Source organism: Gymnoscopelus microlampas (genome assembly GCF_963454915.1).
Source record: "Gymnoscopelus microlampas genome assembly, chromosome: 1".
Lineage (NCBI taxonomy): Eukaryota > Metazoa > Chordata > Actinopteri > Myctophiformes > Myctophidae > Gymnoscopelus > Gymnoscopelus microlampas.
In genome coordinates, this window is record NC_139962.1 from 37,980,306 (window position 1) to 38,005,137 (window position 24,832).

Consider the following 24,832-nt stretch of genomic DNA (forward strand, 5'->3'; position numbering starts at 1 on the left):
TTCAATGTGTGTTACAACTTTTCACTGCTCATTAAATAGAAGTTTGACATTCATGGTTATAACACCAGATGGGGTGTTTTTCTGAAATACATACTTTTTGTCCAAATTTGGACTTTAAAGTATCCAATTGCCGTATACAGTTCTTCTTGAAGTCTTAAACATATTACCCGAACCATAGATAAACCATTGAAGGACATTGTGGGCAACACAGAACTGTATGCATATCCTTTTAAAAGGCTATTTGTTGTGATGCAAAATATATCCAAAGACAGACTGCTGTGTGGCAACAGGTTTAGTAAACCAATGATGACCCATTGTAATTTACAAAGTAAAGCTGTATCCTTTTTTTGAAAATACGGAAAAAATAATATTATATTTGACATGGTATAAAAAGGTATTGACTATTTACAAAATTCAAGTTAATTTCACTACAAAATAAAAGTGCATGAATTTCTTTTTTAATCATCCATAAATTTTCCCAGGATGAAGGACGATAAGAAACGTCAGAAAGAGGATGTCTGCTTACACAGTTATTCGCTGTACATTTGGTCCTTTGAAATGCTTGTATCTTAAGAAAAGATACAAGTATTCTTTTTTGCATTTTGGTGATTTTGGTTGATTCTTCATCTTGGTGCAGGTGCCATCTTCTTTGAAAATTATAATTGTTTTGCAATAGACAGTATGATGCTTTTAGAAAGTCTGGGTGGAACAGCATCCTTTGAGGTTTTATACATGTTAAAATTATCCACAAGAATAAATACACATTAAGAATAAACAAAAAGTGCTTTACCCAATCATAGAAGTAATTGGGTAAAGGTGCTTGCCTCAAGGCCGAATCCTGGCCATCAACCAGAGCTTTCTCGATCCTTCTTTCATACAGGAATTAAACATACCAAAGCTCTAGCTTTTAGCCAAAAAGTAGAGAGCTCCAAGCTTTAAGCCTAATTTATACATCGTCGCTTGCCAAACATAACAGATTTTAAACAAAAGTTGAAAATCCTTCATTTTCAGCGAGTGACACTGTCGTACAAGAAAGCATGAATTAGACTTTTCAGGGGGACAACACCAAAGGCAGTGGATTGAGTAGACAATGGGCCCTAGAGTCATAACAGTGCAGAAATGCTAAGTGTGTGTGACAGTGCTGACTCGTTGGGGGTTGTGGATCATAACATGGGAGAGATCCAGTGCACTGAGCAGGTCTTGCTTCAGCAGTCATTTGGAGCTGTCCGTCTATGCTGTGCAACGGTGGTGCTGGGGAACGGCGAGAGGTGGAATGGTCCCTGAGTGTTTGGGTCTCCTGGGGAGAAGGTATGGTGTGGGTGCTTGTAACGTGCGTTACCGTTCCTCCGCCACCTTCCCATTGGCCTCCTTCTCATCCTCATCCTCATCTCTCCTCTTCTGCCTCTGAAAGAAGCCAAGCTGGGCATCAAATACAGAGAAAATTTAGATTAACCATACACATTTGAGAGACAGGACTGCACAGGAAAATCCAGAGTGTTCATTTAACTCTGATAGTGCACAAAATGTAATCACATTTGTACACTCCGAGTTACAAATTGATAAAAGAACAGCACTGAGGATTTTACTGTGTGGCTTTCCCTGAGTGTTCATTGCCTGAATATTCTATTTACTCAATCTATTAATTGATTATTGATGATGACTCAGTTATGTAATTCTGATGGAGCAGGTTAGATTAGATAGAGTCAGATCAAGAACTGTGTCCATCTTTCAACAGCTCTTCTATCAACAGTGAATGTAAGAGTTAGCTTTTAACATTGTTCAAAAGATGCACATAGTATAACAGGGGCCAAACTCCCACCCTAATGTAAGTGTCCACAGTCATTCACATATCCAAGTTCAGTAGCAGTACCTTAAAATTAATTTTATAATATTTTTTTTCAACTACCAATTTTGTTATTTTCCAAAACAGCATATAGGTTTTATCTACATACAAAGAATACAACTCAACTGTCATGCCACATGCGTTACAGGCTGACAATCCCACATTTGAGCACTATACTGACTGGCTGTACTTTAGGCAAATCACCATTACACCACCGGGCAGAAATAATGTCTTCAGTGTTAGGACCTACAGTACATATGATACTTGTAGTTATGATGTTTTATAATTGAAAATCATGTGTTGTATAGTGCATAAAGAGTATGTGTCAGATCACCCTTACAGTACCTTCCACAGAGCCAGGATGAGCAGGAATAGCAGTAAAAGCCCTCCCAATGTACTGCCGATGATAATCCAGATGGAGATTCTGTAATCTCCCTCCTTCCTAATCTCCAAGATTATCTGCCAGATACATAACATATGATGGGGGGTCAAAACAAGGTGGTTGAATGATCAACCTAATTGGTTCAATTTGCACAAGTGAGATACACATTATAAATGCATAAATATTAACATCAGAACCCATCATGTACTGTATTAAATATTAAACAGTAAAATTCCTCAGCGTTAGTTTATCCATTTGTAATGCAGTTAATGTACAAGTGTAATCAAATGGAGTGATCCATTTGGTTATATTTGCACTCTCTCTGAGTTAAAGTAACACTTGGATTTAGCCACACTGCATTGGCCAATGTCTACCTATTAGCCCTCAAAAACAAATGAACATGACATGCAGTAGTACATAAAGGGCAGTAGATGGCAGCACATATTCGTGTATTCAAGTATGATGTAACATGCAGTGCTGCTGGTCCTTTGGGTCCCTCAGCACCACAGCTTGCTTTGTGCTGGATCTTAGTATGATGGTCTGCTGCTTTACAGGATGCTATTGTATGCTTAACTATACACTGAATCCTTAGTGTTCATTTACGTCTGACCCTTACAGGTCCATTTCAGTAACTTTCTGAGTTCAATTGACACAGATGATTTTACTGTGTATACTGGAAAGCACTCTAAAAAGAGTTTCAGTGATTAATGCCAATTTTCAGTCAATGACGTTACATGGAGTACATTGACTTTACTATTTTCAAATCTAATAGAGAAAATGTCTCTAGTTCTGAAAGTTGGTTTGCTAATTTAATAGTATTAATGCAGGCTAGCTGAGACTGATGATCAGATTACTACTGTATGCTACTTGTATTCCAGATCTTTGACTCATGGGACAAAAGCAGTTAGTGTTGACTCACATGTCTGACAGGCCTTTCTTCATGTAGAAACATGGGGCTGGAGGAGGGGAGCTCCACCGATGCACTGGTTACAAGCTCCAGGATTTTAAACTTCAGCTGTATAAGAAATCAAAGCATAGTATCACCACTTACTGCGACATGACTCATCTGAAAGATTACAAAGACGGATTTGTTACAAACAAGAGAGAAAAAGAAAGGCAGACACTGTGTGTGTGTGTGTGTGTGTGTGTGTGTGTGTGTGTGTGTGTGTGTGTGTGTGTGTGTGTGTGTGTGTGTGTGTGTGTGTGTGTGTGTGTGTGTGTGTGTGTGTGTGTGTGTGTGTGCAAGTGTATTATACGTGTGTCTTTTTCTACATACAGTACATCATATGTGCATGCATGTGTCTATGTGATGTGTATGTGGCTAAAATGTACTCACTGCATGTAGGGCGTCTATCCGCAGTGCCCCTGTGATTCTGACACCAACTTCTCTGTAAGAGGCCATGTTGATATTGCACTGGATTGGCAAAGTCAACGTGTTGGATCGGTTCTGCAGAGAAAGACCAGATCACAAACATCAGCACTACATTTCTGTAAATATACATGAAAGTTTATGTGTGAATGAGGTTGAGTTGGTCTGAGGTTTACCAGGCGGGAAAAGCGAGAGAGGTCTTCGGGTGATGCCCTGCTCTCTGCCACGTGTTGAGGTGGAATACAGTGAGTACCATCTGTCTGAGTTGGGACACAAATGTAAATACTCATCATGGTCATTGGTCTCTGTTAGTTTTGACAGATTTTGGGATGTGGAAGATGTTTGGAAACTTGTGGCTTGTTGTTGTCGATACAACACTGCTTAGGTAATAATATTAAATAATATTAACCACATGAACTCTAGCATTGCTCGAACATTCAGTGAAAATAGAATATCTACAAGCACACAACGCGTTGTGAGCTTGTAGATCGGCTATTTTTGGCGAAGAGATTTGGTGTAGAGGGGGGAAAAAAGAGGGGGCCAAGGATAGACCCCTGGGGACACCAGTTTAAAAATACTGTAGGGTCCTGGGTATAAGTCGTTAATTATGGGGGTGTTTCATTTAGGTGTTGTGTTGTGTTGGACAGCACCTGTACAGCATGGACAGCTCCTGTACAGTTAACTTCATGCTGGCACACAGAACCACTTAAACAATGAACGTTATTACCTTCAGCTTTAGAGTTTAGCTGTCAAAATAGTTGTGGTGAAAAGGGTCCACTGACCTTTTCCCAAAGCTGATTAGTTAGCAACTGATTAGTTGAATCAATCGATGAGCTGAAAAAATACTTTTAAACATTTTAAAAGTCATATTGTGTAACATCTATTTTAGTCGTTTTTTTGGCGACACCTCTGGTAGCTCTACTGTCTGTTAGAACTGCGTTTCCAAGAATTCTGTTGAAACTAAAACACCAAAGTACCTATCCAAAACGAATACTGCACTGAGGTTATTTTGGAAAGCAAAACTGTTTTCAGAAATGGTATACAGAAATGGTATATATTATTTTAAAATACATAAATAAATACATTTCCGGTACATTTTTGGTGCCTGCGTTATTTTGCAGAGAGTGTCAAGGGCAAACATTCAGCAAAACATTTTTAAACTAGAAAAAGTGCTCCTCGGAGCACAGGTCTCCGCCAGGTCAGGTACGGTTAGTGTGGCCTCCTGGTGGCGCTAATAGGCCAATGTGAAAAGGGTGACATTTATTCTTAGGCCTTTCACAGCAACCGGACACTGCATGCATGATTTGAGGCATTTTGTTCCAAAAATGTGTTTTGCTAAATTAGACCTGCTGGTGGCACTATAACAGGCCAATGTGAAAAGGGTGGCATTTCTTCCTTGGCCTAGTGGGAATGTGTGTGTGAAATTTCACGGAAATCGCACGCTGCGTTCATGATTTGAGGCATTCTGTTCAAAACGGACCAATCCTGCAAACTTTGAAAGCCAACCTTAGCCAATGAAGATGGAATATGGAAAATTGGACAGATCCGTGTTGATCACATAGAGACTATAGAGATACTGTGTACCGATTTGCATGATGTTTGGATAAAATCTGTAGGAGTAAAAATGGGTTTTGCACAAATCGGCCTCCTTTCACAGGCCCATGTGAAAAAGTTGGGCCAGAGGTTCTGAATTGGTATCCAGGGAGTGTGTGTGCACAGTTTGGCTGCGATTAAGCCAACGGTGCCAGAGATTAGCTGTCCACAGACGGACGGACACACACACACACGGACACACGGACGGACGGACGGACGGACAGGGGGTAAAACATACTCTCGCCATGCCTTTCGGCCTGGCGGAGACAATAACATGAATGTGGAATGCTGTGTGAAAATATACCAGTGAGAAATGATATCAAACATAACCTTTGTTTAAATTAAAAAGTTACACAGCATGACTTTCAAGACCAAAGTCACAGAGGCTCTCATGCTCACCTGGTCAATATAGAAGTCTGATATCTGCAGGAGTCTGTTTCCATTTTTTGTCATTTCAGGGATTTCAATATTTAGCTGCAAATCTTTTACTGGGAAGAATCCAAGGTTCTGGATCTGAGAAATAAAAAGGAGGAAATTATTCATGTTAGGGCACAGTCACACCAAACTATGACTACTGGCTGATAAACTCAGGTTGTGTGCGGCCGACTGTTTTTGCAGCCAGTGCATTCTAAAAGACAGAGTAGCTTGCAGCGCCTTCTGTCCCAATAACCAGTGACGCACCTGTCACTCACTTTCAGGACCATCCCGTAGCCGTAGACTAGCAATCGCTTTGTCTGTATCCCGGTTACGTTGCGTCTTTATCCAACTTTATTAGGCGGCCGTGGCTATCTTTATCAAACTAGATCTCAGGTTTAGTGTCTATAATGGACAGGCGGAGGGCACTTGCCCTCGCTTTATTGGAAAGGAAGATACAACAGCAACAAGCTAAAACAAGGAAGAAAAGAAAAAGAGTTTGGGAAAATAGGAAATAGGAAACAAGAAGGGGATTACAAGTGACTGGTCCAAGAACTTCGCTTTGATGATGGACGGTTCAGATTATATTTTAGAGTGACGCAGAACCAGTTTGACAAGCTCTTGGGATGGTCCGCCTTTGACTCACTCGATTGGACAGAGGGAGAAAAGCAGCATCTGTCTCGAGCATACAGTATCTGCTTCAAATATCTGCATGGCGTATAGAACGCATAAACGCAAGGACACACAGGAAGATGCGCAAGACCATCAAACCACGCCATTGCCATTGAAAAGCATTGGCAGAATCCACCCTCAGGTAGAATTAAACTTCGGTGTGACCGTGCCCTTTTGAAGTATTTTCTTTCCACTACAGTTTTGAAAGTAATGCAGTTGGGTCTCACCTGGAAAGAGAAGTTGAATGGTGGGCCAATAACTCCAGGTGTTTCAAGTGACAGCTCTGCTTTGATGTCATAACGAGTTGGAATGGAATCCCTTTAAAGATAAACAAGCCAAAGATATTCAAAGGCAATAGATGACAAATGTTATGTTATGAAAAATATATCTTGAACCCTAAACACAAAATCTAGTCTTAACAGATTTGATTTAGTTCCCCCAACATTCCCAATACAGTAGTAGTCAGTATTCAGCATTTTTCAAATTCCAAATTCTTATATTGCTGAGATAAAGGTTTCGAAAAATAGATTACCACAAGAGCAAATATACTGCAAAGTTCAAAGTCGGAGAGGACATTTGTTAAAAATTCAAACCTTGTGAAAAGTATGTCAGCCTCGTACTTCAGCGAGTAATAAATGTCATTGAAATTGTCCGCTGAATTCATCTCCTCTCCGTCGCTGTTGAGAGAAGGAGACAAAGGAACTCAAAGTATTTAAACAATTTCAACTTATCCGTCTTGAACTCATGAACAAGCCAAATGACAGCATAAACAAGAATATTAAAGTCATTTGAGGATAGACCTCCTTTAACCAAATAGACAGAAGCTCAACAGAAATTAACATAATGCAGCACAATACAGTCCCCTGGCGTCAGGAAATGAATTCCCGATTTAAGCAGCTGGGCATAATAAATATGACTCAACTAGTTGAGATTATTAGGACTGACTGAGTTCACACCTGCTGGCCTCCAGGATGACCCTCACATGATCTAGGAACACTGAACGGCTGAACTCAAACTCCAAGCGAAATGATACCTACACAGAAGAGAAGGACAACATTGAACTTTATTCATTCAATTACTGATTCACTCATTCAAATTGAATACTTTTGTGAGCAGCATCTAAATGTCCTGCCTGAAATTCTTATTTGATACATCTATCTTCGTTTTCAAAATGCATCATTAAGTTTGTCATCATCATCAATTTAAAAAATGTCTTGATTCCATATTCTACTCATGTTCTATTTGAGGATTCCAACAATGACAGAGTCCAGAACAACCCATAGAAACGAGTGCATTCTCTCTCTCTCTCTCTCACACACACACACACACACACAGACACACACACACACACACACACACACACACACACACACACACACACACACACACACACACACACACACACACACACACACACACACACACACACACACACACACACACACACACACACACACACACACACACACTTTATAACTCCCCTCTGAAAGCAAACACTATACATGCATTTGGTTCCAGCATGATGGGCAGTGCATACACACAAATTAATTCAATATTGGCAGGTCTGCGCAGACCTTTAACACACTATTGTTGATCAGTTACTGAAAATGGACAACATTTAATTTTATTTCTTGCTTTTTGTTCTATTTTGAAACTTTTGGGCAATAGCTAGTAGCAGAATAAAATGGAATCAAAGAGGTGAATTACAACAATGACAAAGAAGACGAGGTAACACTGGTAACAGAAACACATGATAAAGGAATGAATACTAAATGAAACCAGAAGAGAAGAAGATGAGGGTAATAAAGCTACAGGTCACATGAGAGGGAGGGGGTAGAAGAGAGAAAGCAAACAAGGCAGAGGAGAGCGTTGTTTACAATCCTCTATAACTCTAATGAAGTCCTGATGAGAGATGTCTGGCCACAGAGGAATGCCTAACAAGTCATACTTTAACTTCCCTCTAATAGACTCACTCATTTCTGACAGAACACAGATATGGTATGTACCATACATGAACATTAACCTTCTTACATGTAATTATGTATATTGGTTAGGAGAAATAATGATGTCTTTTTTCAAGTTATGTTTGCTCAACATGCATCAGATGTGGAAGGTTAATCTTTTGTTGTCTGGGAATTCTAGGATAAAAAAAGGAACGAGGGCATGCTTGAGGAGGGAGGTTTGGATTTGCTCTCTCTCTCGCACGCACGCACGCGCACACACACACACGCACGCACACGCACACACACACACACACACACACACACACACACACACACACACACACACACACACACACACACACACACACACACACACACACACACAATGGTGTGGGTTTGGAAGTCCTCAATGTCAATGTCTAGGGCAGATTCTTGAACCGGCATAGTTGAACATGGAAAATCAAATGCCTGAAACTTCCCTTCCTCATCAGAGCCAATTTCTTCAACAAGCCACCCACACACCCGCACGCACGCATGCATGCACACACACAATCAATACAATACCTAACGCACAAACAAACCAAAAAATTATGGTTTTCAGAAATGGTACCTCTCAGCAATACCGTTTCAGAACAACAGCTAAGACTGTCTCTACTGATGTAGAAGCTGGCCAAGTAGAAACATTATTGTTAACTGGCTACTTTACACAGCTTGCCCTGAGGCTCCAACTTTCCTTCAGGGTACATGGTAGTTTGACTTAGCTGGTTTGGCAGCCGCACTGTTGCACGAGGAGTCTTGTTTAGTTCCGTGCCGCATTTTAAAAGGCTCTCGACCAGAACAGATCAGCCTTGTGGCCTCTGGTACACATCCAAAATGAATGACTATGTATGAATCATTCAGTGCATTTTAAAGGGTGACTGGAGTCCACATCCACTGGTTTAGTTGCTGGGGAGTGATGCAGGAAATAAAGAGATCTCGTTTTGTTGTCAAGGAGATGATCGTTATTTGTGCTAATGACGTGGTTGGGTTATATATGGTGGGGAGGGGATTAGAACCGATGGCTTTGGGCCGTGGGTGCGTGCGTGCGTGCGTGCGTGCGTGTGCGCGCGCGCGTGCGTGTGCATGAGTGTGACGTGCATGTGCCTGTGCATGTGTAAACGTATTTGCATGCCTGTATGTCACGGTCTGATTGTTCACATGAATGCCCCTCGCCAAGATCACTTTATTATCCACAACAGTGCCTTTCTTAATGGCGGAGCGACTATAACAGCAGTCTGTTGCATTGGATAGCAGTGGTGCACACAATAGTGGCTACGCTTTAGTAGCAATACTTTGAAAAGTGTCCGACCATGTGCCATCAATGTCCCTCTCATAGTTAATTCAATCAACGTTTTCTGAAAAACTGAAACTTAAGGCAACACTATAAATATAACATACTTCAAAATATAAAGTCAAATACATATTGCAGACATTACACAAAAGATTGAGGCTATGCCAGAGAAGTGGGGAAAAAAAGAATCCCTAACAGAGTTCCAAGTTGGTCACAATATTATTATAGGCAATATAGTCCACTGGAGTCACAGCAATTTTCATGTACAATTTTATGCTCAACTAGAAAAAGTGCTCCTCGGAATGTCATAGAACCTTTAATCAATCAGGATGGAATATGTAAAATCGGTTGATGACATGACTATAGAGATACTGTGCACCGATTTGCGTGAGGTTTGGACAGAATCTGTAGGAGTAATATAAAAAAAATGTTTTGCAAAAATCGGCCTCCTGGTGGCGCTATAAAAGGGCAATCTGAAAATGTTGGGGCAGAGGTTCGGCTTTGGCATCCAGGGAGTGTGTGTGCACAGTTTTGCAGCGACCGGGCGGACACACACACACACACACACGGACGGACGGACGGACGGACGGACACGGACGGGGTGCAAAACATAGTCTCGGCCAGGCCAAAGCGGCCATGTCTTTCTGCCTGGCGGAGACAATAACCTAAAAAGGCCTGGATAGCCCTGCTGGGGGGGGTGGGAAGAAGAAAATAAAGAAGGAATTAACTCCTTAATTGTGAAAATATGGTATTGTTTATTATTATATGTTTGAGATATTAATGTGAGGTTAAGTGTGTACAAGGCAGGCTACTCTTTTCTAAATGTCTAGCTACTCTCTTGTTGCAATGAATGCACGTCATGTCACACTTCCCCTTAGGATTGTAATAAAAATGAAGAGGTCTTAAGTTTTAAGAGCACTTAAGAGACATAAGTGCTCGATGAAAAAGAAAAGAGGGATTACAGGGAATGGAGTTTCCATGTTAATATGATACTTTGTGTGCCCTGGCCTGAATGCCATACACGCCACGGATCTGTAAATAATGTTGAGCAACCAATAGGTTTGATGAGTTGTTTTGGCTGTAAGGACAACAGAGGGCAGGACTTACTCGAGGTAGATACAATAATTTGGGAAAAGTTTTAAATCCTTGGAAAAGTTGGAAATAGCTTAATTAATAACATACTATTCAACAGTCTAAACAGCTAAACAATCTGTTATAAACAGTGATCCTTAAGACTAATTTACACTTTGTTTACCGACCAAGTAGCCTAAGTGCAACACTTTTGTTGTCGTTGAAAATACGTTATGTTTGTTGTACGACACGGTCTATCAACAAAGGATACATTATTCGTAATCTGTTTGAGTGCTGATGTTCTGTACATGACATTCACCACAAAGACTGGGATTATCACATACCAGAACTAATGTGGGTCTCTGTGGATGCCCTGTGGTTCTTAAACTGATCATTAACCATGCTGGCCTGTCGGTTCTTAAACTGATCATTAACCTGATCATTAACCGGTCTGTCACAGTCTACCGAAGCCTTGCATGTTTTGGTCCCCTATATCCCTCAATGTGTCTAAATGGATATTTTTTCTATAATTTCATGATCATTTTGAATCTTTATGGTTGTAATTAACTCATTAACCATTAAAACCAGGAAAGCATCTGTGTCTTTAAGATTTTTGCGTTGGCTAATCAAAAATAGCAGATATACAAGCTTGTACATCTATTTTTTTTTACATTATAGAAACATTTTGAAAGTGTGAGAACTACTGATTTGGCAGGCATTTGTAGTATCGGGTTAATGTTGTGTAAATATTTTTTGTTTGGTGGACATCATACCAAAACATGAGGGGGCCAGTAGTCAGGTTGCTTTGTTAAAGGGATATTCCACTGTATCAATAGGCGTACATGAAGTTCATCAACACAGATAGTCTGTGTGTGGTGACATACAAGTGCTGAATGAATTACTCTGTATTACTGGTTCAGACATCAATGCTCCATGTTCAGAATGGGACAAAAAAAAAGTTTTCTCAGTTGGTAATAGGTATTATAGAAAGCAAAACATTATTGCAGTGATTGACACATTCAATGGCACAACTAAACGTCCACAAATGTGACAGTTCCTTTAACACGACATGTCTTCTCAGTGTGCACTATAATTGGTTTGTTAACTCACCTGAGCCTTGGCTCTCATAAAGGGTGTGCTGACATTGCAGATCTTTTCATTTCGCAGCCTGTCCTCAGTGCGACACTCTATCTTGATGTCTGAGTTGTCCTGGATTGAGAAGAATAACAAACTCGCTGATAATTAGAATGAAATCTTTTTGTTTTTTTTTGTACATCTGCAACATAATAAAAGGTATGTGGATGGCTTTTCTGCAGAAAGCACAATCTGAAGAATTACTGTCTCATAATCAGGGTTTGGTTTGTAAAAAAAAAAAAAAAAAGTGCTGCTTGGAGCACAAGTATCCGCCAGGTCAGGTAGGTTATTATGGCCTCCTGGTGGCGCTATAATAGGCCAATGTGAAAAGGGTTCCATTTCTTCTTAGGCTTTTCACAGCAATCGGACACTGCATTCATGATTTTGTTCCAAAAATGTGGTTTGCTAAATTAGACCTTCTGGTGGCGCTATAACAGGCCAATGTGAAAAGGGGGGCATTTCTTCCTCGGCCTAGTGGGAATGTATATACAAAATTTCATATATCGGACACATCCATCTTGATCACATGACTATAGAGATACTGTGTACCGATTTGTGAGGTTTTTGGACAGAATCTGAAGGAGTAAGAGGAAAACATTTGTTTTACAAAAGTCAGCCTCCTGGTGGTGCTCTAAAAGGCAGATGTAAAAAAATGCAGGGCAAAGGTTTTTCCTTGGCATCTAGGGAGTGAGCGTGCAAAGTTTCACGCAGATCGGTGCAGTAATAGGTAAAAACGGGAATCGGCTTGTTATAGCGCCACCATGAGGCTGATGTGAACGTTTTCAAGTGGCATTTCTTCCTGGGCCAAGTGGGAATCTACGTGCACAATTTCACGGAAATCGCATGCTGCGTTCATGATTTGAGGCATTTTGTTCAAAACGGACCAATCCTGTAAACTTTGGAAGCCAACCTTAGGCAATGACGATGGAATATGGGAAATCGGACAGATCCGTGTTGATCACATGACTATAGAGATACTGTATACCGATTTGACTGACGTTTGGATAAAATCTATATTAGTAATATCCAAAAATGGGTTTTGCACAAATTGGCATCCTGGTGGCGCTATGACAGGCCCATGTGGCATCCAGGGAGTGTGTGTGCGCAGTTTCACAGCGACCGGGCAAGCGGTGACGGAGATTAGCTGCTCGCAGACAGAAGGACGGACGGACACACGGACGGACGGACAGGGGGTAAAACATACTCTCTCGCCATGCCTTCGGCCTGGCGGAGACAATAATTATGATATACAATTATAATGATATAGTTATTATTATTATTAATCATCATAATTATACATGCACTGATAATGTTGCATCACATTACATTATACTGGCCATACCTTGACTATAAGGCTGGAGAAACGTAAATTGGGAGTGTAGGTGATGTTGAGGCGAGCGCCATAGGCATTCTCTCCTTTGTTATCCAGTCGAACATCCACCACCATCCTCCTTCTGTTTTCCTCCAGGACCCGCTCGGACCCCTCCAGCCCTCCTTCACTCTGACGACGGCAGAATGCACCACGGGAGTGTACAGCCTGTCCACAGAACTGACTGGGAGAGAGGGACAACAACAGTGAACACTGAGAATGAGGGTGGTATGGTACAATTCTACTTGAAGAGAAATCATCAATCACAACCGTAAGCTATATATCGTCTCTGTCATATGTCCAAAACTGTTACTTTTCAGGATTCAAATAAAAAAATTGCAAAAGTAGCTGATCTACAAGCTCAAAATGCGTCGCTTCGCCCCACGTTTCGAGCTTGTGGATGATGAATGGTGATGAATGTACTGTATGTGTGCATACTTCCGAGTCATCAGGTCTGTAACACTCTGCAGTGATAGGTCTGGTATGCAGCGGTCATCCTCGTCACAGCCATTCCAGAAGGGCAGCTATGGCAACACAGACAAGATATAGGAATTCGAGTGCAAAATAAATACATATCAAGTGAATAAATACAGGTGTGCGCGTGCGTGCTTGCGTGTGTGCGTGCGTGCGTGTGATTAGTGGTCAGGTCAGGTCTGTCTTACCTCTGTCCTTACAACAGTGGGCCAGCTGTCATCCAGAAGTGGCCCATGCTCAGCATCCTGCATCCCCGCTTGGACCGAAAACACAATGGGCCTTACATAGTCTGTGGTCTCCTGTAGTACAGCGTTGTACATGATTACACAAAGAAGAAGAAGAAGAAGAAGAAGAAGAAGAAGAAGAAGAAGAAGAAGAAGAAGAAGAAGAAGAAGAAGAAGAAGAAGAAGAAGAAGAAGAAGAAGAAGAAGAAGAAGAAGAAGAAGAAGAAGAAGGAGAGGAGGCAGAAGAGGAGGCAGAAGAAGAAGAAAAAAAAGAAAAAGGAGAAGAAGAAGAAGATTAGCACATGGTAACTTAAATGTGTGTTGTACGTCCCACTAAGATACACACACAGTTCACTACACCTACTGTACAGTATCAGCAGCAGAGTCTTTTTATTCCCAAAAATTCCTCTAAGTACATTTGAAGAAATATGAAATTGTCATATCAACATATGACATTTACAACATGTGACATATGACCTGAAACAGTGACAAGGACTCACTATAACATGGAAATAGATGTGTTCACAGGTCTCTTTCCCGGGCAGTAGAGTCAAATTCTGAAGCTGTAGCTTTTCAGGGTTGTCCATAATGGCTCGAGGGTTGAAGCGGCGCTCGGCAGTCGACATGTTGTATTTGATCGCTAGTGGACAGTAGGCAGACAAAGCATGACATTACAATCTGTAAAGATCCTATTCTTATGTGTTAATTTGTAAACATTTGGAATCTATTCCATGCTTATTGACTAGGCTATGTGTGGTAACAGCCTGTTTGGCATTACTGCACTTCATAAAATTCTGGAAATATGACAAATGTGTAACAAACAAAACTAGGAATCTGAGTCTGACAGCAATTATTGTGCCACTTCAAACAGTTCCTTGAAGTCAGCATTTGTTCTGTGACTTGATTGAATTAAGTATTTGAAAGAATGAAGTTTTAAATGCGAAGAGAGCTGGTTGGGGAATGGGGAAGCACAGGCCTGCTGGCTTTTGAAGTGAATACCAAGCTACACCATTTTAAAAGGGATGCATTCATTCGCTTGCATTTTCATAGCATGGAGAAATGTCTACAGTACAAAAACAGACCATGAGAATACAATGATAGTGCCATTATGGCGCCTCCTCTGAATGTGTTATGGAAATACAGTACATCCAATGGCTTAAGTTGTAGATATAGAAAACAAAGGTATACAGTACCAGTAGTTTCATCCTGTTTCAAGTCGTTAATTATCTATATCACCTGTTACCCAATCTGATGGCTGCTCAGGTCTATGTATTCTGAGGCAGTTACAGGTAATTGTGTTGTGTGCGATTGTTTTTTAGAGAGTGTGATACACTGTTCTTGTCCTCGTTGTGCCTCAAATAGCTAATGATGTCATCCAAACCCAGTTTACTATATCTAGCTGACTATGGTGGTTTTCCTGAGTCTGGTTGTTCTAACTTCACTGAGACTGCAGAAAACAGATTCTACGGTACAGCAGGGTCAACTCACAAACATCAGCACATCTGCCGCAAATTACTAGCCAGACATGACACTGAGAGGAAAATCAAATGAATACGTTCCACTGTATACAACTGCAGAAGACAAGATAACCCCCTCTGTACTTCTCCCACTCTGTCTGTCTGGGGATTTGATAAAGACAGAGCAGGGTCAAAAGTTTAGCTATTGCCCAAACACATCCCAGCACACCTTCCTTGTGCATCTTCCTTGAGTGAGACAAATAAACCCCTCTTGATCTCTGGATCTCTTATCCCCAGTACAAAGTGAAACGTAAGCCTATGTCCAATGTTTTAAAACTAACTGCAATAAAAAATAACCCTGTACTTGTATGTGTATGGGATGATTTATTGCCAGAACACCTCAATCATTTCATTTAGTAACACGTTCCACCAAGGGTGTCATTTAGGGTGTAAATATATAAAAACAAGTTTGGAAATTTGGTACAGTAGATAATCGTAACAATGTTTCTTGGCAATAACTTTTATACCATTGGAAAGCCTGTTTATTTACCTTTAAAATGGTGCCCCATACGTAAGGAACATGCATTTGTGGGATGAACAGCGCAGCTGAGTATGTGGGTTGTGCCCATGAACATTTTGACAAATCTCTGCTAATGCTAAAACAGCTTATTCTGCTGTTGCTATTAACTCGCGTTTTGAGCTTCCTACCCAGGGCCCCAAGGTACCCATGGTATCTCAGGGTACATGGGGTACATCAGGTAAATGGGGAACCTGTGGGGGCCTCCGGGTCTCCCCATAGGATCCCATTCTAACAGACCTCCAGGCCATTAAGGGGCTGTTCCACTAATTCTATCGGAGGTACAGGCCTTCCTTTTCCCATAGTCCCTCTGTTTTTATGGAGGTTTTGCCCAGAGAGGGGAGAAGGGAACAGCCCAGGACCTCCTGTTAAGAGGGGAATCCTATGGGGAGACACAGAGCTTCCCAGGTACCCCATGTACCGCCACATACCCCTAGATATACCATGGGCACCTGGGGTATAGTATTAGCTCAAAACAAGAGTCAAGGGCGCCCGCTGGCCTAGCGGTCCAGGCGTATATACCACACACGCTGGTAATCCAGCTTGACAGAGCGTCGCAGGTTTGACTCCCAATCCCGACGGCCTTTGCTGTGTGTCACCCCCCCCCCATTCTCTCTCCCCATTTCCTGTCAGCCTACTTTCCTATCAATAAAGGCAGAAAAAGACCCCCAAAAAATATCTTTAAAAAACAAAACAAAACAAGAGTCAACAGCAACAGCAGAATAAGCTGTTTGGCAGAGAAGGTTTTATGCCACAACCCACATTCTCAGCTGCGCTGCTCATCCCACAAATGCATGTTCCTTACAAATGAGGCACCATTTTAAAGGGAAATAAACAGGCTTTCCAAACAGTCTCTCTCTCTCTCTCTCTCTCTCTCTCTGTGTGTGTGTGTGTGTGGGGGGGGGGGGGGCTTGGTTGGTTTGGTTGGCCTACCTATTTCCTGTGTAGATGGAATGGCAGTCTTGGCAGTGACATTGAGGCACACTATGGCTGACATACAGGTCACGTCTTTGCCCCCTCGTCGACAATCCTTAACAAACATGTTGATCTTGTCTGGCTCAAACCGGATGCTGACATGTATCTGGACAACACTGCGTGACCTATGAAAACAGAGTTCAAAGTAAAAGTGTTCCAAAGTTTAAAATAGCGTTAAAGGAAAACTCAAACCACAGTCAACGTCTGACTCATGTTCCTGTTCCGCTGGATTTTAGAGGGGAAAACATCTACAATGAAGTCTTTGCATTTAACCTCTGCTTTACTCTACAGCGGTCTTAGAGGGAGGGGTAAATCATTGGGCTAAAATATTATTAATGAACCCCCAAAAAACACAAAAAGAGTGCATTGTACAGGTCTTCTTCATCTCTGCTAACATGTCAGTAAAATTCCGTTTTAAATGTTAAAAGCCTATACTTTCATGTTGGGTTTATTTTTAACATTTAAGAGATAAAGATTATATGTTGTATATATACTATCATCCACTGACTAAAGGTGAAATACTATCATCCACTGACTATAGGTGAAATACCAACCAGAGGAGAACAGCTGCACCCAGGGAACCCACTGCCAAGTCCACTAAACCATCCTCATTCATGTCCATGTTCCCATGGATGCTACGGCCAAAGTATTGCAGGCCAGGGGCCAAGTCGGCTGCTGCTATCCTCTGAGAAAAAAGAGACATAAAGGTTTGGATGTTGAAGGCTCTGAAGAAATGACAGCTTACTACAATACAATGAGACTATTATTGAAGCCTCATAAGATAACATATTGTAAGATAAGATAAGATAAGATCTTCGAGGCCCGCTTGTGGAGACGGCTAGAGTGGATGTCACTCAGGCGTGGTAGCGGAGAGCCGATGTTCCACTGCGCTGTCTTAACCACCTGCTGCAGATCTTTTCTCTCTGCATCAGTGCAGCTGGAGTACCACCGTACAGGCATAAGTCAGGATACTGTCTATGGTAGAGCGGTAGAAGTTGATAAGCAGCTTCTGTGGGAGTGCTAAGGAAAAACAGACGTTTCTGGGCCTTCTTGACCAGACTGAAGGTGTTAAGGCTCCAAGTCAGGTCCTCTGAGATATGCACATGGGGAATTTTAAACTGGAGACCCTCTCAACTTCATAGGGACTGTGATTATGAATAGTAGCCTACATTTGATAAAGAGATCAATGTTTCTTTTATAGTGTGGCTCCTCGGATGAGAGATGTCTAGAAAAGGGGCTGTGTGTGTCAATGTGTCTGTCTGGGGCTAATCTCGCACAGTACTGGACCAGCACATTTTGTATTCACATAATTAATGATTTGTTTTATTATTATTTCTAACTTTTTAGAACTTAAACTTATACTGGAATACTGGAAGTGAAAGGAATGAGTTGGAGGTGGCCGCAGGAGCATTGTCCAAATAACTGCCGTCATAATAATGACATCATACTACTGTCATAGATGATTGACGTCATAGCACTGGTAGAAACTGAGTAGAAACCAGGCTTTCCACAGGTTCTGCATGCAGAAAGCCTGGTGACGCAAGGAGGTTAATAGAATTGTGGTCATAGCTGCGCCAGAGCAAGTTAGTTGAATGATTGAATCAAGTTGAATGTAAAATTGGACCCATCCAGTTCACACTGTTGAGGAAGTCTTCGAGTACAACAGTTTGACTGTCTGCAGTGTTGCTACGGGCTATGGTGTGTAAATGAGAAAATAAACAACCCAAACCTGAGTTAGCATAAAATTACCAGTAAATTAGGTCATAGGAAATATATTGTTCCTGGCTGCCAGGCTGCCAACCAGACTGCCAACCAGTGGAGTCACTCCCTGCTGGCCAGTAGATATAATGCAGGACGAGACACTTCTGCTCTGGCTTCATTTGTCAGGCCGAAAGCTTCCTGCTTGGTTCCAAAAAGAAGTTTGATTGCATGGAAGTCAAATGGAACATGACCCTGCTAAGTAAACATTTCCAAATGAGTTTATGTTTTCCATCACTAGTTTCAAGTCTTTTTCAATACAACATGATGTTACATCATGTTGTATTGAAAAAGAGTGTTGTTAATTTAGCAAATTATGGTCCTATTTAGAGTAAAGACCATAAAGCAGGGTATGCTTTATGGCGCATCTACGTTGTGATTAACAAGTCGCTACCATATAGCCTGCCATGGCGATCGGGATATAGAAGCATCCATTTACGATCATTTCCATAAATGCTCCAACGTTGGAGCCAATTGAGCAGGCGCACTCGCGTTTCAGACGACAGAAGCATGTGCAGTAGCGTTCTAAATGCTGAAGTCTTGCCATACCAGATTTGGACACCAGGCTTCTATGGCCTCAATAATCCACAGCAAGAATTGCAGTCGATTTGTAGGTGGCCCTTTGTTTTCTTACTCTTCTTTGGATACATTAGTACCTTTTAACTGTCAGTTGATGCTTCATAACCATATGAGTAAAATCATTTATATTTTCTATTTTTGGAACATTGTTCTTATGACGTGATATTAAAAAAGGGATTTTGAATGGGAAAAACCCTGCTGTGACCCAGGGGGCATGATGTGATACTTCGGCACACCATTAACAATACCTGTTTGTATTTGCGTAGTATTCTGTTCTGCTGGCTGAAGAAGATGTAAATTGCTCCTTTGTGGTCATCTTCCAATGGGGCCCCCACCACCAGGTCATTGAAGCCGTCGCCATTCAGGTCAGGAACAGGAGCAAGGGAAGAGCCAAAGCGGGCATTCTGGCCACCATTATGGATCTCTAGTGCCCCCTCTAGGATGAACCGATTCTGAGGAGGGAGGGACACTTAATGATGCCACAGCTTTTATCTCATGTTGTTGACACACAGATTTGTAGTTTGAAAGTAATGTGTTCATAGATGTCTCTCATTGTTCGTTTTTAGACAGGACAGACAGCATCCCTGTCACCATTTATGCTATTTGATTCCACAGTGAAATTACTTTTGTCACCTTGTTTATCCTATTACAGTATATGATCAATATTGTATATAGATAATGCCTACGTACACAATAATGTTGTATAAGCATAACACCAACTTCCCAAGACCTAAAAGCAATATTGCGCAGCACGCACGTACACACACACACACACACACACACACACGCGCGCGCGCGCGCACACACGCACACACGCACACACGCACACATACACACAGACACACGCACAAACACAAACAAACATGTTTTCATTCTACCCTTGCTTATTACACAACACTTATACAAGCACAAACTTTATAGCATGCATTCTCCTTCACAAACAAAAGCACATGCCAAAGGAAGTCTCTTTCCAAACAAGCCATATGTCAAGGAAATAGGGTCTTGGTCCAACAATCTTCAATGTCCTGCTGTGGGTAGATCCATGTCCTCTGGCATTGGCCTCAAATTAATTGCAAGTAAACAAGCCAACACGTACAAGATCAAGGAGGATTGTTATCTTAACTACATAAACCCTAGCATTCCTATACTAGGCATGTCATAATAAGGCTAACATTCGGCGAAAGTTTGCAAACATTCGGCCAAAATAGCCAGTGCGTTGTGAGCTTGCCAATTTTACTTGTTTATCTTGTATTGTGTATGAGTTTTCTCTCTTGACTGAATGCAATTGGTATCGCAACCTCAAAATGTATTTTCTGTTTACTTAATTAAGAGCTGCGGAGATGGGGGAACCCTATTACTGAACAAACACTAAATAGCCTAAAGCAATGATTACTTGAACGCCAGTGTCCCTATTCTGGGCATGTCATAATAGGTTATTTTTGGTGAAGACATTTGTAGTAGAGGGAAAAAAGGAGGGGGGCAAGCATAGACCCTTGGGGATCCCGGTCAATTATATATATATAGGGTTAAAGTGATTATAGTGCCAGTTGAACTCTGCACTTCCTAATAGCATGAATTTTTGCAGCATTCAAGGAGTTTCTGTTTAGTTATTTTTACACTATGTTGGGCTAGTTTGCAAGCCCTTCCCCCACAGTTTTTGTGGTTATGAAGTCAGATGGAAAGTATCCCATGTCTGAAATCTGAACAAAATTAACCATCTGGAAAAGAATTAGAGGGAAAGGTATGATTCCCCGGTATTCTAATGAAAGGGAGAATTGAGCCCATCATTAGCCATGCATATCACCACTCCACTTGCTGTCCCAATATTCTTCACAATTTATGACATCGTCAGCAGACGAAACATGAGCTCACTTATTTTTTCAGTTGAATATACGGAAAGGGAGTTGATTTAAGGAAGTAGACTCTACTTCTCAGCTACCTGAGGTGCGTGTATGTGTGACAAAGCTGGAGAGAGACAGAGAGAATGGGAACAGCCAGGACTTAATTTGAAACATATGGATTGTGGAAAAAGCATTACTGACCATACAGACCATACACACTGTAACTGCAGTGGCTCACGAGTAGAGTCGGACGGACTGTCATCATCAACAAGTAGGATATCTTAAAATATTTTTTTTCCAAATTAGTTTGACTTCAGATCTAAAGGGGAATTTCATTTTAAACACTTGAACACACTGAGGTTATTTCAACATATACTCTGTCTTTTATGTGCAACCCAGACAGTTTTTAAATTGCTTGATTCAGTATATAGATATTTGATATTCATTTTGATCAGACATACATGCTCCCCCTGAAGTATATCAGTCCATTTAAGTGAACCAAGCAAGAATACACCAATATGACCTCCAACAGCCAAGCAGTTAATTCTCACTGTCAACAAATCATCCTGAATCTATAGTAACACTTGCATAGCAAGATAGAAAGGCCTTAGACAACTAATTAGGGATGTTCGATATTTACTTTTTTACCGATAAACGATATACTGATATTGTCCAACTCCTAATTTCCGATACCGATATCAACCAATACCGATATAGGCGGGCTTTTTCACCAAAAGTCAACTAATTGTCATGTAACAACATGACATATCTAATAAATAAAATAGCTATAATATCAATTTAATATCTAATAAATCTAATATAATACAGTGATTATTAGGTTAGGTTAGGTTTTCAATAAAGTGAGTCCTGGGACTCACCGGTGGGGGTGGTCATTTGAATGAGTCCCACTAATTAGATTAGATGTTGGCCTATTTGTCAGTGCAGAAGCATACTTGCTTTGGTGCCTATATAACATTAACGAGCGTCAACGAGCGTCAGCTGGACACAGACACACACACCTGCCCTCTGCAGTGCTCTAATTTGAAAGTGACTGGAGTCTCTCATTTCTCTTAAACCCTTGAATATGATGGAATATGATTAAGGATTACTGTGATTATAGTAAGCTCACATTTCATATCACACACACCATACAGTAAGAACAACTCCTGTAACTTATAAAAACAAATTAAAAAATAATAATCGGGAGGCCGATAATATCGAACATCCCTACAACTAATGACTATGACTGGCTATGTTGGCTAAAGATTATTAGCCAAAATAGCCAGTCAACATGGCTGTGATTATCTTTGGCACATGGCTATGTGGTCTTGTGTGTACGGCCAAATCCCAACCGTTTGATACGCAGTATAAACCACTCCCTTTTGGGTGATAATGCTTAAATAACTTTTCTTTCCTACCATTTCCACTCTTTCAAGCAGGCTTTACCCTCCAAATGTCTTGCTGGAAATGACTGAAGCAGTGAATATTTTCCTTCTGAGTTCATTGAATACATCTATGAAGCCTGCATTCTGGCATCGGTGGGGTTTCCCATTTAAATCTGCATGTGTTCAAGTGCGCCATGTCTGCCTGCAGCAGTTCAATGTGTTAATTGTGAAACTGGAATGCAATGGCATCTGGTTTGTTATGGTGTGTTATAGTATGCAGAACTGCTCTGGTGTGATTGCGTTAGAACTGGGAATATCTGGATTTCTGCTTGCTGCAAGGCTGGAGTGTTAGCACAGGTGGAGACCAATTTATTGTCTGGCATATATGGTAGGTACTTGGCCATTCGCGTGTGTGTGTGCGGCTGTGCGCATGTGCGCGCACATACACGCACGCACGCACACACACACACACACACACACACACACACACACACACACACACACACACACACACACACACACACACACACACACACACACACACACACAGTCTACTCACCAGCTCGGTCACACGGTAAATGTAGACCTTGCCCTTCTCCAAACCTCCACTGAAGAACATGGGTGCTGCCACCAACAAGTTATCTGTCACTCCATCTCCATCTATGTCCAAGGGTGCAATCTCACTGCCATAGTATGAGCCAATCTATGAAAGAAATGCAAGGATTCATGTGACAATTCACCATTCACTATCCCTTTTTTACTGACACATTAGGTTGACTGGGTAACTGCAACACTGTAGGCCTACGGTTTGTTATCAGCCAGTTGAAATTCCAGGACTTCATGCTATTGTTGTTTACAGCAGCTTGGAATCCTTGGCATTTCCCCTTTGCTTACTGAAGCACAGCTTATTTGGGGTTTTGATGATTTACTGATGACCTGGAATAACGTTGAACTTTACTCTGGGATGGGAAGCACATAAGGCCCGTGTAATGTCAGTGGCTGTGGCAGGCACGTCTAGACGCTAGCAGATACAGACTTTCTGAGAGCTCTGCTGGGAAATACTGTCACTGGATGGGATGGTGGTGATTGGTTTCCAGATTGGAAACATCTGTGCTAAGACCTCCTTTGTCACAGATTGCCAGAGAGACATTTGTATGCAAGGAACATCTGTTGTTACACAGATGAAGTATTACTGACAAGATAAAATGTAGTTGCTGGAAGATGACTGTGGCATTTGTCCCTGTGAATTGTCACCTGATGATGAAAAATGATGTGTTCTTTTTAGATATGAGTTTGAAAATAATATTTATTATATTAGAGCAAATCCTCATGATAGATCCGTCAAATTACAGCTGGCTCCCAAAGCAGGCCTACACAATGATCTTAATCTTCTAATGAAAATAACATTAACAATGATCTTGAATGATTTAGAACAAACTGTAGCCTTGACTAATATCACTAATATCACTGCGTAGATATTAGTCTGGAATCTCTGTGTGGAACCTGCATTTCCAAGGGGCGGATACAAAAAAAAGCCTCTGGTGATAAATCCGCCCCATATTTGCATACTGGGCCCTGATTGGTGCCCCACAACTTCGGGCGCAGGGAAATCCAATCACAACCGAGCGGGGCTAGACTAATCTGCAGAGGGCTATTATTTATTTTTTCTCACTGGCAGATTTGTCTGGTTTCCAGGCTAAACAAACTTTCCTATTTCCTATATGGGCATAAAAGTGTTGCCAAATAACGATTTGTGCTCATCTTCATAAAATAAGGACATCATCTGGGCACCTACACCCACGGTATCTCCATATATGGGCATGTGACATGCCGATTTGCGCTGCCATCGGGCATGTCCATATTTGGGCTGATCAGCCTGCCCGTCGTTGGCGGGTTATTGGGCATCTGCACGCCCACCCGCCTGCCTGCCATAACTTTAACTTAGTATATAGTAGATTTACACATAATATATCATTTTATTGGAGGGCCTTACCTGTAGGCCTTTGAGGGAGTGAAGGATGGTGAGGTTGCCAGTGTTCTTCAAAGTAAAGATGATGACTTTGCCAGTGTGGTTAAAGCGTGGTGCGCCAGCCACTAATAGACGACCATTCCTAGCTGATACCACAGAGGTAACAGTATAACCTGATGACAGAAAACCAGGTCATATGTATGCATACACACAACCACAACCTAATGTATAGTACATAGACGTGTTCTTATTGTACACAGTAAAGTCCTCAGTGTTAACGTAAATCTGGGTCACAAATGGATAAATTAAACCTTGTGATTTTATCTGGCCAATTTATAAGGCACTACACAACATTTAATTCTAAAGAAACTAGATTGTTGTTAGACACATTGCAATAGCCACAATTAGCTGTTTTCTCTTTGGCACTTTAAAAAAGCAACTCGAAACTTTTGTTTACATGAAAGTGCACTTTC

The 24,832-nt window shown here is 41.3% G+C and overlaps 1 protein-coding gene across 2 annotated transcripts in view; it reads right to left on the reverse strand.

Moving 5' to 3' along the window:
- itga11a (integrin, alpha 11a) overlaps positions 1–24,832 on the reverse strand; it is a 58,972-nt gene continuing 34,140 nt past the window's right edge. Inside the window, exons 12-30 of one of the 2 annotated variants that reach the window (XM_084059367.1) lie at positions 24,384–24,532; positions 22,950–23,093; positions 19,413–19,616; positions 17,382–17,512; positions 16,786–16,952; positions 14,319–14,458; positions 13,783–13,893; positions 13,559–13,644; positions 13,094–13,304; positions 11,728–11,826; positions 7,230–7,306; positions 6,867–6,950; positions 6,501–6,591; positions 5,587–5,700; positions 3,771–3,854; positions 3,562–3,672; positions 3,145–3,240; positions 2,189–2,302; positions 1–1,404 (exon numbers count right to left, since the gene is read on the reverse strand). In XM_084059367.1, coding sequence (XP_083915493.1) covers positions 1,336–1,404; positions 2,189–2,302; positions 3,145–3,240; positions 3,562–3,672; positions 3,771–3,854; positions 5,587–5,700; positions 6,501–6,591; positions 6,867–6,950; positions 7,230–7,306; positions 11,728–11,826; positions 13,094–13,304; positions 13,559–13,644; positions 13,783–13,893; positions 14,319–14,458; positions 16,786–16,952; positions 17,382–17,512; positions 19,413–19,616; positions 22,950–23,093; positions 24,384–24,532 — 2,282 coding nt within the window. In that variant the 3' untranslated portion in view covers positions 1–1,335. Of the gene's footprint in view, positions 1,420–2,188; positions 2,303–3,144; positions 3,241–3,561; positions 3,673–3,770; positions 3,855–5,586; positions 5,701–6,500; positions 6,592–6,866; positions 6,951–7,229; positions 7,307–11,727; positions 11,827–13,093; positions 13,305–13,558; positions 13,645–13,782; positions 13,894–14,318; positions 14,459–16,785; positions 16,953–17,381; positions 17,513–19,412; positions 19,617–22,949; positions 23,094–24,383; positions 24,533–24,832 lie in introns of both variants that reach the window. The other variant, XM_084059366.1, reaches the window with a different exon arrangement.